The 13,500-nt window shown below is 37.3% G+C and overlaps 1 protein-coding gene across 1 annotated transcript in view; it reads left to right on the top strand.

The window, feature by feature from the left end:
* LOC102834024 (chromosome unknown open reading frame, human C3orf67) overlaps window positions 1-13,500 on the top strand; it is a 443,079-nt gene that overhangs the window by 251,290 nt on the left and 178,289 nt on the right. Inside the window, exons 8-9 of the mRNA XM_006862094.1 lie at window positions 12,275-12,411; window positions 13,218-13,380. Coding sequence (XP_006862156.1) covers window positions 12,275-12,411; window positions 13,218-13,380 — 300 coding nt within the window. The remainder of the gene's footprint in view (window positions 1-12,274; window positions 12,412-13,217; window positions 13,381-13,500) is intronic.

Below are 13,500 nucleotides of genomic sequence, written 5' to 3'. Positions count from 1 at the left end.
ATTATAATCAATGTAATGAAACAAGTTATATGAATTGTTGAATGTGAAACTGATGATGTGCCCTGTAAATTTTCACTCAATCCACAATAAAAACCTTAAATTAAAACAAAACAAAACAAAAGATGGAGAACCACTGGATCACTGGTCCCACAAAAGTGATTTCATTTATATGACAATCAATAGAAAAGTAATTTGGAGAAAGTAAAATGATTGTTGTAGGAAGTCTTTTATGGGAAAAGTCAATGTTGAAAGTGTAAGATTTATGAAAGTGTAAGATTTAGATTAAGAGAGCACATTTGTGGCAGAAGACAAGGATTACAAGAAATTCATGGGTGAGTTTCCTGAGGGCTTAGAAGAAGATGGATTGAATAGGCAGAACTGGCTGTTTTGGAAGAATCTGGTCAAGTATGGTGAGTGGAATGACCACTTTTTTTTTTTAGGAAGTTAAATTTGGCAGCAGGATTCTGGATAAATTTTCAAGTCAAGTGAGGCTAGAGATTAAGGTGTACAATTAAGGTATGTTTGCAGATATTTAGGTATTAAATGACAAGGACCCAGATGGACAGCGGCTGTGGAATTGGAAAGCAGTGACCCTGGGAGTATCCATAGGCAGAAAGCTGGCAGGATTTACTGATGCTCAGAGAACAGAGAGACGAGTGTGGTCAAAGGCCACAGTAGAAACAGAAGAAAAAAGCCCATGATGAAAGTGAGGGTGTGGTAAAAGTGAACTTCTTATCCTTGTACCTTTCTCATGTTGATTTATTCTTGGTATATCTACTATATGTGAATCCTCATCCAGATTGTTGTTGTTAAGTGCTGGCAAGTCAATTCTGACTCATAGTGACCCTGTACAAGGTTTCCAAGGAGTGGCTGTTGGGTTTGAACTGCCAACCTTGTGGTTCGAAATCCATGGCTTACCCTACAGTGCCACACCAGGAATCCCTTCATCAGCATTACAGGTCATAAATTTTATCATCTGAGAAAACTAGAACCTATTTTGTAACATTTTCAGTATAAACTCTGGCAGAGGACTTGTGTAAATAGCACATTAACCCTTTATTAAGAAATTTACAAATTTATAGAAATGTCAACAGCAATGTATACACCACTCTACTGCCACAGTGATTCATTTTAGTCAGAACTTTTTGATAGTAATGAGAGTGTGCTATATTAAAAATAAATTAATTAAACAGAGTTTTATCATTACAGTCATCCCTCAGTATCCACAGAGGATTGAATCTAGGACCCCTCTCAGATACCAAAATCCACCAATGCTCAAGGGTCTTATATAAAATGATACAGTATTTGCATTTACTTTTAAATCATCTTTTGTATTTTATAATAGTACCTAATACAATGTAAATGCTATTGAAGATAAATTTGGAAGTCAGGTGAGGCCAGAGATTAAGGTGTGCTACTAAAATATCTTTGCAGATATTGAGGTATAAAATGACAAGGGCCCAGATGGTCACTGGCTATGGAAGTGGAAAGCAATGACCCTGAGAACTGTATGCTTCCTCCCTCCCCCAACATTTTTAATCCATGGTTGATTGAATTTGAAAATGCAGAACCCACAGAAATGGAAGGAGGACTTTATATTATAATTTAACAGAAACTTTTTCATAAACCATATCTTATTCTATTTGGTGGAAGAGGGTATTAATGTATATTTTGCAAAACCTATATGTGGACTCTCATTGTATAATAATGGTCAGTTTAAGTCATATATACAGAAAATTAATAATCACCTTCTAATAGCATATTTCTTCTCCTCTGTGAAACCCAGTTGTATTTATTTTCATTTTTAACCACAGGTTTATGATTGTTCCTCTTAAGTAAATCCTACTGAACATGTATAGCAGCCAGGATTACATGATCATACATTATGCTTTGTGGTTTCTTTCTAAAAATATGTTTCAGTTGTTAACCTTGACATTTGTGGGCTTAGAAACTTACTATAAATGAATAAAATAATAATTATTATTCTCTGTGTAAGATATTTTATTTGAAAGGTGTAGCTAATGAATAATGCCCAAGGACAAACTTTTTAATCATGGAAAAGCCAGGAGATATTTCTTGATTTGAGCTACATGTTTTTGTGACTTTCTAAAAAATGGACTCCCCTTGATGAGATTTGAATTGCATGAGAAAATGACTGAGCGCTAGAATAATTGACTGTACAGTCCTCATATAAATTGTAATATTTTATTATACATGCATATATTGATGGATCTCAAAGAAGCTGACTACAGAAAGCACCAAGTGGGTGCTTTCTAGCATTTGTATTCAAACAAAAATGGAAACCATGAAACGTCTCACTTTTTGGGAGTGCGTTTTGTTGAACATCATATAACTTAATCAAGATCAAGTTTGTGCCAGATGCATTTAATGAAATTAATATTTGTTTCTCAAAAGCCATAGTATGTGCACATTTTCACGCTGTTTGCTGTGCCAGTTCCCAATGTGTCTTAGCTGGTGACTGTTAATCTACAGAGGTCTGTGGGATCTGATTGTCTTATTTTCATTAATGGGACCCCAGTTTAATTGAACCAAGGAATCAGGCCCGGTTATTGAAGTTGAACATCCAGTTACCAAATACAAGATGCATCAATCCACTTAGCACAAATCAAAACTAGTAATTTACTTAAAAATTAGAAGACAGTTATTCCAGGTTCCCTCCTTTCTACAGCATCAGTCTTAATGGATATTTATTTCATTTTAAATAAGAAGAGACTTGCATCCATTGCTCCTAATACAATTGCAAATGGACAAATTAATGTATCCAACAGAAACCATGGGATCATATTCTAGCTATACTTGACTTGGTGAGATTCTCATTAGAATTTCCTCTTTGCGTTCCACATTATGAAAGCAAAATTCAATCAGGCAACAAACTCTGCTGAAAAGTAGAACCTAAAAGAAACAGAAATTGATTCTAGCGTAAGAAAAAAAAAGGTACTCTTTAATTTCTAGTTTTCTAAAGTTGGACTTAGGTTTAGCATTGTTAGTATCTGATGATTAGTGATGATAATTTACAGTTCAGTATTTATTGATAATTCACAGGTAACTTATTCATCTCTTGTATTTGAATTATATATCCTCTTTCCTCATCTTCAGTCAGATTCCTTTATTGAAACATTTTCAAGATAAAAAAGAAATTTAATAAAGCTATTGATCAGTATCTGCAAAATTTTTTATAGCAAAGATATTACAAACCAATTTTTTAAAAAAAGTTTTTGTGAATTGAATGATTAGTTTACATGGGGAACGTCTGTTTTATACTTATCTTTTCAATGCATTGATTACAATCTCCTCTGTGCATCATCATTCAACAGTATTTGCTTCTATTCCCTCTGTTTTTTTTTTGTTTTTTGTGGGGAGGGGTAAACAGAAACACTCAGGAATATATAATCATTTAAGCAAGCAAAGGACACATTTTGCAAGCCTGCCCCATGGCCATCAGTACCTGGCTGCCAGCACACAGCCTTTCTCTTTCCATGAGTTTCGAGTCCTCAGCTGCTCCGTCTCCCCATGCTCTCTTCCTCCACCTGTGGTGTCCCTGCTTCTCTGGATGGGGTCTTGCATGCCGCTCATGCTCTTCTTCTTTGATGGTCCTAGGGTCCTGTGTTTCTGGATGGTAAGATTAACTACTCCCCTGTTTTTCTTACAAAAATTCTACCTTTACAGTTGTGACAGCCGTAATTAGTCATGAAAACAATTACTTACTGTTGAATCAGAAGAGTCTTATCCCCATCTCCTTTCATCAGACCCATCCAGACAAGATGAAAACTATTCAGTTTGGATTCTACCTTCCCTCACACACTCTGAAACTAAACTCCCTCTTAAAACATGTAAGCCAGTCACTTCATGACTTTATAGTTCCTCCCATTATAGTTGGCCAATGTCTAAGTTGCCTAAGCCTGTCAACCCTGTATACAGAGTGGATAGGCTTGATTTTGGATATGAAGATTTCTTCCCTCTCAGTTGGTATTTTGAGATACTACACCCATAAATGTAAGTCAAGTTCATCAAATTGTAGCAATTTACACTTGTTTCCGTTATCCAAAAAAAAGCATTTTCTTCTTTCTTTTATCTTCCTCTGGGTGAGTTCCAGTCATAGAGCCATCGAAGCCAGGTTGAATGGGTACTATCTACAAGTTTGGGCATTCTTGTGTATCTCCCCTCACTTCACATCAGCTGAGTGTTGTTTTGCACCTCCAGCCCTCTGTGACTATGTCCTTGTCCAATGCTCAGGAGTCCACAGGTCTCATCATGCTTCAAACCCACCAACACCTCCTCTTCTTGCTCTCATCTCATGAGTCCACAGGTCTCACCATGCTTCAAACCCACCAACACCTCCTCTTCTCTCTCTCATCTCCAGGTCAACAGGAGTCTATGGAATGTGGTCGAACTTGGCCTATATCTTCATTGCTGCCTTTCCTCCCTTCCACTTACCGTTGTTGTTGTAATGTGCCGTGGAGTCGGTTCCGACCCATAGCGACCCTGTACAGGGTTTCCGAGGCTGTAAATCTTTACGGGAGCAGAAAACCTCATCTTTCTCTTGCGGAACAGCTGGTAGTTTCGAACTGCTGACCATGAGGTTCACAGCCCAATTCGTAACCACTACCAGAGCTCCTTCCACTTACCATTAGACCTATGTCATCACCAGCAAGCTTACATGCCTGCTCATGTGTTCCCTTTAAGTTTCAGTCTTGGAGGGGGATTTGTCTTGAAGGGACTTGATTGCTTGCCTTGACGACTTCCTTGTGAATACCTTACTTGTTCTTGTAGTAGCCAATCAGACTACCATTTTTGTTTTAGATTTTTTTCCTGCTGTTGTTTTTTTCAAGAAGTATCTTCTGTTCTTCTAGCTAGTCCAGGTTATATCACAAACCAATTTTGTGTGAATTTTTATTTGTCTATGACATTCTGCCAAATACTGAAATACTTGGGGAAAAATGATAACACAAATTATTAAATATGAAAAGTGCATTTAATTAGTATGACCGGTGTCTAACTACAGGATTAAGTCCTACCAACCTTTATGTTTTTCATTTACATGTTTATTACAGCATTGTTTGTAACAACAAAAACCAAGAGACAAAGTATATGTGTGTAATAGGGAATCAGTCAAGTATCCACAAAATTAAATATGCTGTAAAGAATGAGTTTGATTTTCCTGTAATGGTCTGGAAAAATCTCAAAGTCATGTCAGTGAAAAATGAAAACCTAGAGTGATGTTCTAGGATAATCCCATTGGTGTGAATTAAAACATAGTTACCTAGGTAAACTGGTAAATGATTACATTTTTTTAGGAAACAAAAGAAACTAAATACATATTATTAGAAGAAGAATTAGTGCAGGCAGGGGCTTTAAGAGAAGGATTTTACTTCTTAGATCTTTTTCCATTTTAATTTTCTAAGTATCTTCATGATTTAATCTATAAAAGATATAATTATGTTAAATCAATCAGTTATGGATTATTTCAAGTTTATTCTTTATAGTTTTCTATATTTTGGTTGTTGTTGTTTAAGTACAACTGAGTTCCAATGGTTAGAATCTCCTCTGTGTAATGCCTCATAGCCTGTATCTTGTGTGGTGAAGATAAGTCACAGAGAGAGAGCCTTGGGACACTTGGGTTCTCAGGCCCCTGCTCTTAGCGTGGCCAAATCTCTACATTGTGAGCCTCAGTTTCTTCTTCTGTGAAATAGGATACTAGCAGTACGCAGGGTGATTGCATGGAAATCATGTGTGCATTTTGGTATTCATAATTCTACTCAAGTGGAATGTCATTTCCCTGACCTGAAAGACTACATACCATCCCCCTGTTGAATACTAAACATACTAACAACTTTCTGAATTTTTACTTTCAACTTCATCAAAGATGTAACCATGTAAATTATTTATGCAATTACCTGCTCCAATATCTGCTCCACCATGTGTCTTTGAGTTCCATGAAGGAGGTACCGATGTCCAACTTACTGCCAATCTTAGTGCCTAGAGCAGTGTCTGTACAGATGAGGTGCTCTGTCACTGCTAGAAAGAATGGATGCTTTAAGGAATAAATGACTGTGAACAGCCTTTGTAACTTGTTAAATGCTGTGCAAGATGGAAAATATTGATAACCTATTTAACTCCCTTCTTGTTGTTGCTGTTGTTAAGTTCCATTGAGTTGGTTCCCAACTCATAGTGACCCTGTCTAAGTTTTCTGTGGAGTGAATAACTGAACCACTGACCTTGTTGTTAGCAATCCAGTGCTTATCGTACAACATCACACGAGACACACCATTTTAGCATGTTACATGTATTCATTCATATAGTCTAACAAACACACCCTGACTTAAGTACTATTGTTTTGCCATTCTTATAGATGAAAAAGATTAGGTTTATAAAGTTAAAACCTTATTTAAAATAATATCGCCATACTAGAGCTGCCTTTTTAAATACTGTGACATTCTTTATTAACAACACAGAAATAATAAAATAAAAATTAATCTAATTCAAACCCTGAATTCTGATACCACATTGAATTCTAATTTGATTGTTAGATAATAGATGTAATGCTTGAACATCACCCCTCAGTGATCAGAGTTGAAAATTCAGCAAGTTTTTGTGGTTAAGCTTTAAAAACCCTGCAACTTAAATGACTATAATAATTAGAACATTGTGTCTTGAGACAAAAATGAATGTTTATTTTTCCATAAGATAATTAAAGCATAGACCCTCCGGTTTTACAATTTAACTACAAAGGCATGCACCCCTTAGTAAAATAACAGAATAATTAATGGTAACATCTCTGACCTACACCAAGTTCATTTTCTGCAAATTCATGAAAATGAAGTGCCTAGAGCATGGCTTTAATCTAATCTTGATTTTTAACTTTCTGTTATGCTCGTTGGAGCCATAGTGTGACACTGCAGGATAATGGACTGGACCATAAGGTCAGTTTGAACGCAAGGTCAGTGGTTCAAACCCACCAGCTGCTTCTTGGAAATCCTATTCAGGGTTGTCTCTATGGGTCGGAACCAACTCAGTGGCATTTAACAATTTTGCTCATTGATATCAGCTCTTAAAAAGCTCCTTTTCATGCATCTCTGCATGTAGTTTTCTTTTAAGGTTTTTCTCATTATTGAAACTTTATCCTTTCTACTTTTTTATTTTAGAAACCAAAGGTCTAAATTACTTTCTCTAGTTGGCTTAAATTAGAACCCTATTATACAGTCCTGGTATGGCGCTGTGGATTAATGTGCTGGACAGCAAAGTCGGCACTTAACAACGACAACAGCATTATAGTAGATCTATAGAGTAGTATATATTTATAGAAATAATTAGTGATTATAAATAAAATTATTAAATTGATATTATTATAAAAAGAATTATTAAAGTAAAACAGGTTTTTAAAAGTGGTGTGTGCTGAATATAATAATAAGCTTTAAGTGGCCTGTTTAAAATAGAGAGATAGTAAAGAGGAGAATGAAGTCCTGGGGTGGCGCTATAGACAAGCACTGGACTGCTAACTAAAATGTCGGTGGTTCAAACCCATCAGCTTCTCCTCAGAAACTCTATATAGGGTTGCTATAAGTCGAAATTGACTTGAAGGCACATAACAATAGCAAATAGTAGATTTTTGGTATATTTGGCTTTGAAAAAAATGTATAGTGATATGTGTACTTTTTTTTTTGAAAAAAAAAAAGGTTTTATTTTAAATACTCTGTAGAAGATTATTTTTAAAAATCCTGTTGTGGATCCTTTTGTAAGATTCAGAGTAGCGTCTAATTGTATGCAATGTTTAAAGTGTATCAGATTTAGGTTTATCTTTAAAGTTACTGGTATCCACTGCTAAGCAAGCGAATTCTCTTTACAAATTCAAGATATTTAAAATTTTGTATTTTATTTATAATAATGAACAAGTTAACATGCTCATTTTGTGGGAATTATAGCTGGAACTGTGCCAGTATGATTTTTAAAATACTCCTTCCCATTCACTCAAAATCCTCTTTTCAATTCTTGTATATCATCCACAACTGTGACTATTTATTTGTTGTCCACCATGTGCTATGGAGTCCTGGTGGGTGGCGCTGTGGGTTAATGCACAGGACTGCAAAGTCTCTTTCAATTTTAAGGACAGCAGTTCGAGCTCACCAATCCCTCCTCGGAAACACTGTACAGGGTTGCTATGGGTCACAGCTTACGCAAAGGCGCTTCACAACAACCATGTGCTCTGGGAGCTCAGTGGTATCATATGGTAAGCATTGAACTGTGAAGCACAAGGTCTGCAGTACAAGCCTGCCAGCCGCTCCATGGGAAAAAGATAAGACTTTCTGCTCCTGTGGAAGATTTAAAGCTTTGGAAATCCTATACAGGGTCACTATGAGCCCTAAAGACTCCAAGGCACTTAGTAACACCAACAGCAACCATGTGCTATGCTGGACTCAGATGGGGGTAAGCACAATACTTGATAGTTTTATCTATTCAAAACAACTTAAATTGAGTGGTAGAAATCTGCGTGTAAAGAATTTGAAAAACAGTCAAGGAAATTGATCTATCTATGGCCATGGATTCCAGGACTGAAAGGGGAAAAGAGAAGGTTTCTATAAGCACTGGACTAGCAACCAGTAGGTCTGAGGTTGAGGCTTTCTGCTCCCACAAAACCCTGGAAACTCTATACAGGGTCGCTATAAGTCAGCACTGACTCAAAAGCACTTAACAACAACAACAAATGAGAGTACTGAATTTCCACAGAATCCTTCCACATCTCAGAGTCCTCCAGTAACCTCATTAGCTATTTGTTCTAGGAAAATATATATTGGGAGCTGAATTAATAGTCTTATGATTTATTCTACTTGGTCACTAAAGGTTCAAATGATGAGTCTGAGAATTTTCCAACAGGTCTGAAATTTTAATTCCATTTCTTTCTGCTGTCAAAACAGAGAGGATAACCGTGTTTTGTTAACTCCAGATGGGTACTTCCAAATGACTGGATGGCACAGGGTGGATAGATGCTCACATAGCTAAGTATATTTGAAAGTACGAAATTTCCAGCATACTTGAATACACATCTAATTGTGGTACCTTTCCACTGTTGTTGAGGGCCTCACCTTTCATGTAAATATCAGTCTTGGTCATTTTGGTCATTGCTGGCTTTTTTATCCCCCCACAACGTGTCAGCTATGTAGTCTTGTCCAGTCTTCCTCCTCGTAACACCCCTCAAGTGGATTTTTCTTACAATAAAATTTAAATCAGATTTGAATTTAGTTAGAAATGTTTTAGTAATTTAATCCAACTTCCATTCTGATCAATTATTGCTTTATTCATTTTGCTCAACAAGTACCTTTTATGTAGTTAATCTGTATCAGGGACTGGGCTAGGTACTGGCAATTCAGTGGTGACAAAAGCAAGCCACCAAGTATATATCTACTGAAGGACACAGATTAATCAGAGAGTCCCATAAACACATAAAAAATGGAATTCTTACAATTTCTAAGAGAGAAAGTTGGTGGGATTGCCAATACTGGGTCAGGGAAGTCAGGAGAGACTTGTCTGAGGAAATAATTCATGAGTTTGAGACTTAGAGGCTTAAAGGGAAAGAAAGAACCTTGTAGCTGTGGGGAACAACATGCACAAATGCTTCAGTAAGTACACTGGAAGACCTAAGGTCGTTCTGTTGGGAGAGCAGAATATGAGGGGCATAGGATGTGAAGTGAAGCCAGAGCGTTCAGGTTTCTGCAGGCCATGTTAAGGGACCACAGAGAAGCCATTGAAGGGTTTTTTTAAAAGTGAATAACTCATTTCGATTTATTTTATGTAATAGTGCTCTGACTGCATTTTAGAGAAGGAATGGGATGAGGAGCCAGAGTGAACATAGTAAATCACTCGAGAGGCTCTGTGATCATTCAAAAGTAGGGTATAGGTCACTTCAGTTTCTATGATATGGAAGGAATGGAAAGAGGATAGAGAAGCACCAGTAAGAATGACATCTAGATTCTGACATTTAAAACTGGATGGGTTATATAGCATCACTCATTAGAACAAATTCTCAGCTTGAAAGTGTTGAATTTGAGGTATCTTTGAGACATCTGAAAGGAATTGATCAAAAATGCTACTGGATACAAGGAGGGAGCCCAGACGGGAGAACTAGGCTAGAGATCCACAATAGGGAGGCATCTGATGTCTGAATCTTCTTTACAATATCCAGACCAGTTACCCAGACTTCTGCTTGAACACCAAAATAACAGAAAATTCACCACCTCAACAACCGGACATGCTTTAATTAGAGAGTTTTTCAACTGAGCTAAAACTTTCCTGCATGTAAATTATGCTCTTTAGTTCTGGTCTGCCCTTTGTACAAATGGAATCTCTCTTCCACCTAACTGGGCTTCAGGAATTTGAAAGAACTTGTCATGGTAGAGCCCGTTACCACTTCACTATCAGGTCTTTTGTCCAGCAAACATGCTTTCAGTTTAATAATGTAGCCCCTTTTCATAAATTCAGCTTCTTCAGTTACAAACAGGACAATCCTCACACTCATGCGCTTAGACACTTATTAATTGCATTGTATAAGTATATTATGATCAATGTGTATGCCTTTTCATATGCTATTGCCTCAGGAGTGGTTTTTAATTCTATCATGTGTAAAATTACAGCTCTTCAGCAGAGGTTAATGGAACCAACTAGGTTTAGGAATTTTTTTCAGGGGGGTGGGTCAGACAGGAAGTTCACAGTAACTCATATATACCTGTGACTATAGGAAAAAATGTGGACTCTACCATATTTAGTAAGTTCTTTTTTGCAAATAGGACTCAGCAGAAGACTTCCTATGTATTAAAGACCATCACCAGCCATCTGCTTCCTTGGGAAAAGCTAACAGCTGTAACAACCCTAGGGTTCCAATCCCTTCCTTGTGGTTTTTCAGAGACCCAGATGCACCTGCTGGTTCCCTTGGGAGCCTTAAAGGCCTCCACAGGTTCTCCCACATCTTGTTGGGAGATAATGAAAGACCTATGGGAAGATTATGTCAGAGGTTTTAGGTGTCAGGAAGTGGCTAACAGTACTCACATCCACATCTCATTTTCCCTTAGTCATACCTCAGTGATATGGCCCATATATTGCAAGGAAGTCTAGAAAGTATAATTCAGCTGTGTACCCCAAAGGAAAAGATGGCATGGTTTGAGTGAGCTTGCTTTCCTTATCCTAGAAGTTATACCAAGCCAAACCCACTGCCATGGAGTGGAATCCAATTCATAGCAACCCTGTATAGGGTTTCTGAAGCTGTAAGTCCTTATGGAAGCCGAAACTCTTATCTTTCTTCTGTGGCACAACTGGTGGTTTTCAACTGCCAAAGTTGCAGTTAGCAATCCAGTGCTTACCCTACAAAGCCACCAGAGCTCCTGCCAGTATGCTCTTTTTCTTGCCAATACCTTCAATGATTTCCTGTTGCCCACCAAACTTACAGAAGTCTCTTAGTATGTTATAACACTTTCCAGTTTGACCCTAGCCTAGCCTTCCAGCTAATCTTGTCGCGTCATTATTCCCCAAGCATACCCTACCCTTTCTCTCTTCCATGCCTTTATGCAGGCCCTTTCTTCTGCCTCCAGCACCCTGCATTTCTCCTTGAAATCTTAACAGTTATTAAAGATTCATTCTAAATTATTCCTCTTTCCGACTGGCCTACCTTCAGTTGTGTTGTTGTTGAGTGCTGTTGAATCCATTCTGACCTTCAGTGACACCCTGTGTAGGGTTTCTGAGGAGCGGCTGGTGGGCTTGAACTGCCAACCTTGTGGTTCAAACTGACCTTGCAGTTCAGCACATTATCATGCAGTGCCACACCAGGACTCCTTGCCTAAGTTATAGTTCCTTGTTTATTTATCGTATCACCCTCTGCCAGATTCCCTGAGGCTAGGCAGTGTGCCTTGTCCATTTTGTCACTGACAATTTCTAAGAAATGTCTGACAGAATAAAAATGCTCAACCAAATATTCGAGTTTAATTGTTTTATTTGCTTTTCTTTCCTTTTGTGGCCTTTTGTTCTCAGATAATAGTGAGCATAAGAATCGCTTGAGAGACCTTTCCAAAAATCTAGATATTCGCCCTTCCTCCTGAACCTTAAGATTCTAATTTGATAAATTTAATATGGTCCCCAGTATCTACATTTTTAATGTGTCCCAGTGCTATTCAGATCATATGTCCCTTGGATTGTACTTTGAAAATATATTGCAACATAGTGTTTGTCATTATGCCTACTAGTGGATGGTTTTCACTTCTCTTTTACATAATAGATCAATTCATTAACCGAGGAGCAAGCAGTGTGCGAAGCAATAGAAGTCAAGATGTTTGTCATATTGCCTTTGGATCCAAAGTTCTGGGACCACCGCCACTGTCTGGCAGAAGGAATAACATGAGGATATCCAGTGAGGTAGGTAGGAGGAAGGTTTGAATGCCTTATCTGAACATGAGGGGCAGAGTGGGGAAGATTGGGGGAGTTTTTCCAGTATAGGAAGAAAAGAAAGAACAAGAATCTACATGTGAAAAGCAGAAGGTGTGAACAATTTGGAACAGAAAAACTGGATTTTAAAAGACCTTGTGATGGTTTTTCCTTTTTGCAATGTCAACATAACATTTTAGAGTATAGTTTTTATTAAATATGTTCACAAAATTTATGAGTGCATTTTACTCCTTCCTTTAAAATAGATTTGTATCATCACAAGACACTTTTCCACGAACAGATTCTCAAGTGTTACATGTTTTGTTTTTAATTTCCTTTGAATTTCTGACACACAGCAGTAGTTTTTAATTTTAATTTTAACTTCCTCCCACTAATGGTTAACCAGCTACCCATTGCCACTGAGTTAATTATGACTCACAATTAACTTAGTGTAGGGTTTCTGAGGTGATACATTTTGACAGGAGCCAAAGCTTCCTCTTTCATTCAGCCTACTAATGGTAGAGTCTAGCAAATGAGCAACCATTTTGACTGGTATTGTCTCAGAGAATTGCTTGTTTTCTAGTTGATCTCATGTTGTTTTTCTCCTTCCATTTCTTTTTCATTTTCTACCATAATTGTCATCTCCTTCACTTTTTAACCTTTTCATTATCTTTAGGGCCCCCCCGCCACCCTTTATTTGTCCGATGATTATTTTTCTTGTGTAAATTAAATTTCTTTACAGAAAATAAAGGTAGTTTTTTCTGTTTTAAAATGTACAAATTACTTTTTCCTTATAGACAATAAGATCCATTGGGTCCAAAAATAACAGATCCTGCCTACAGTCCACTGTAGAGAAGTGTGTTAGCTGTGCAGACATGTCAACTTTATTGATATCTGAGTCTGAGGAGCACAGAGATAAAGAAAACATTCACCATGTAAAGCAGACTGGGCCTATTCATGGTAAGAGAGAGTAAGGCATAAAGACTGATAGCTAGTAAATATTGTGAGAAATGTTCTAAGTACGATACATCACAAGCTAGAGACATGATTAGGTCTTAAATCCATAGAATAACCACGGAA

Source organism: Chrysochloris asiatica, unplaced genomic scaffold, assembly GCF_000296735.1.
Source record: "Chrysochloris asiatica unplaced genomic scaffold, ChrAsi1.0 scaffold00046, whole genome shotgun sequence".
Lineage (NCBI taxonomy): Eukaryota > Metazoa > Chordata > Mammalia > Afrosoricida > Chrysochloridae > Chrysochloris > Chrysochloris asiatica.
Note: the sequence above shows the minus strand (reverse complement) of the source record. Positions and strands in the feature narration are given on the sequence as shown.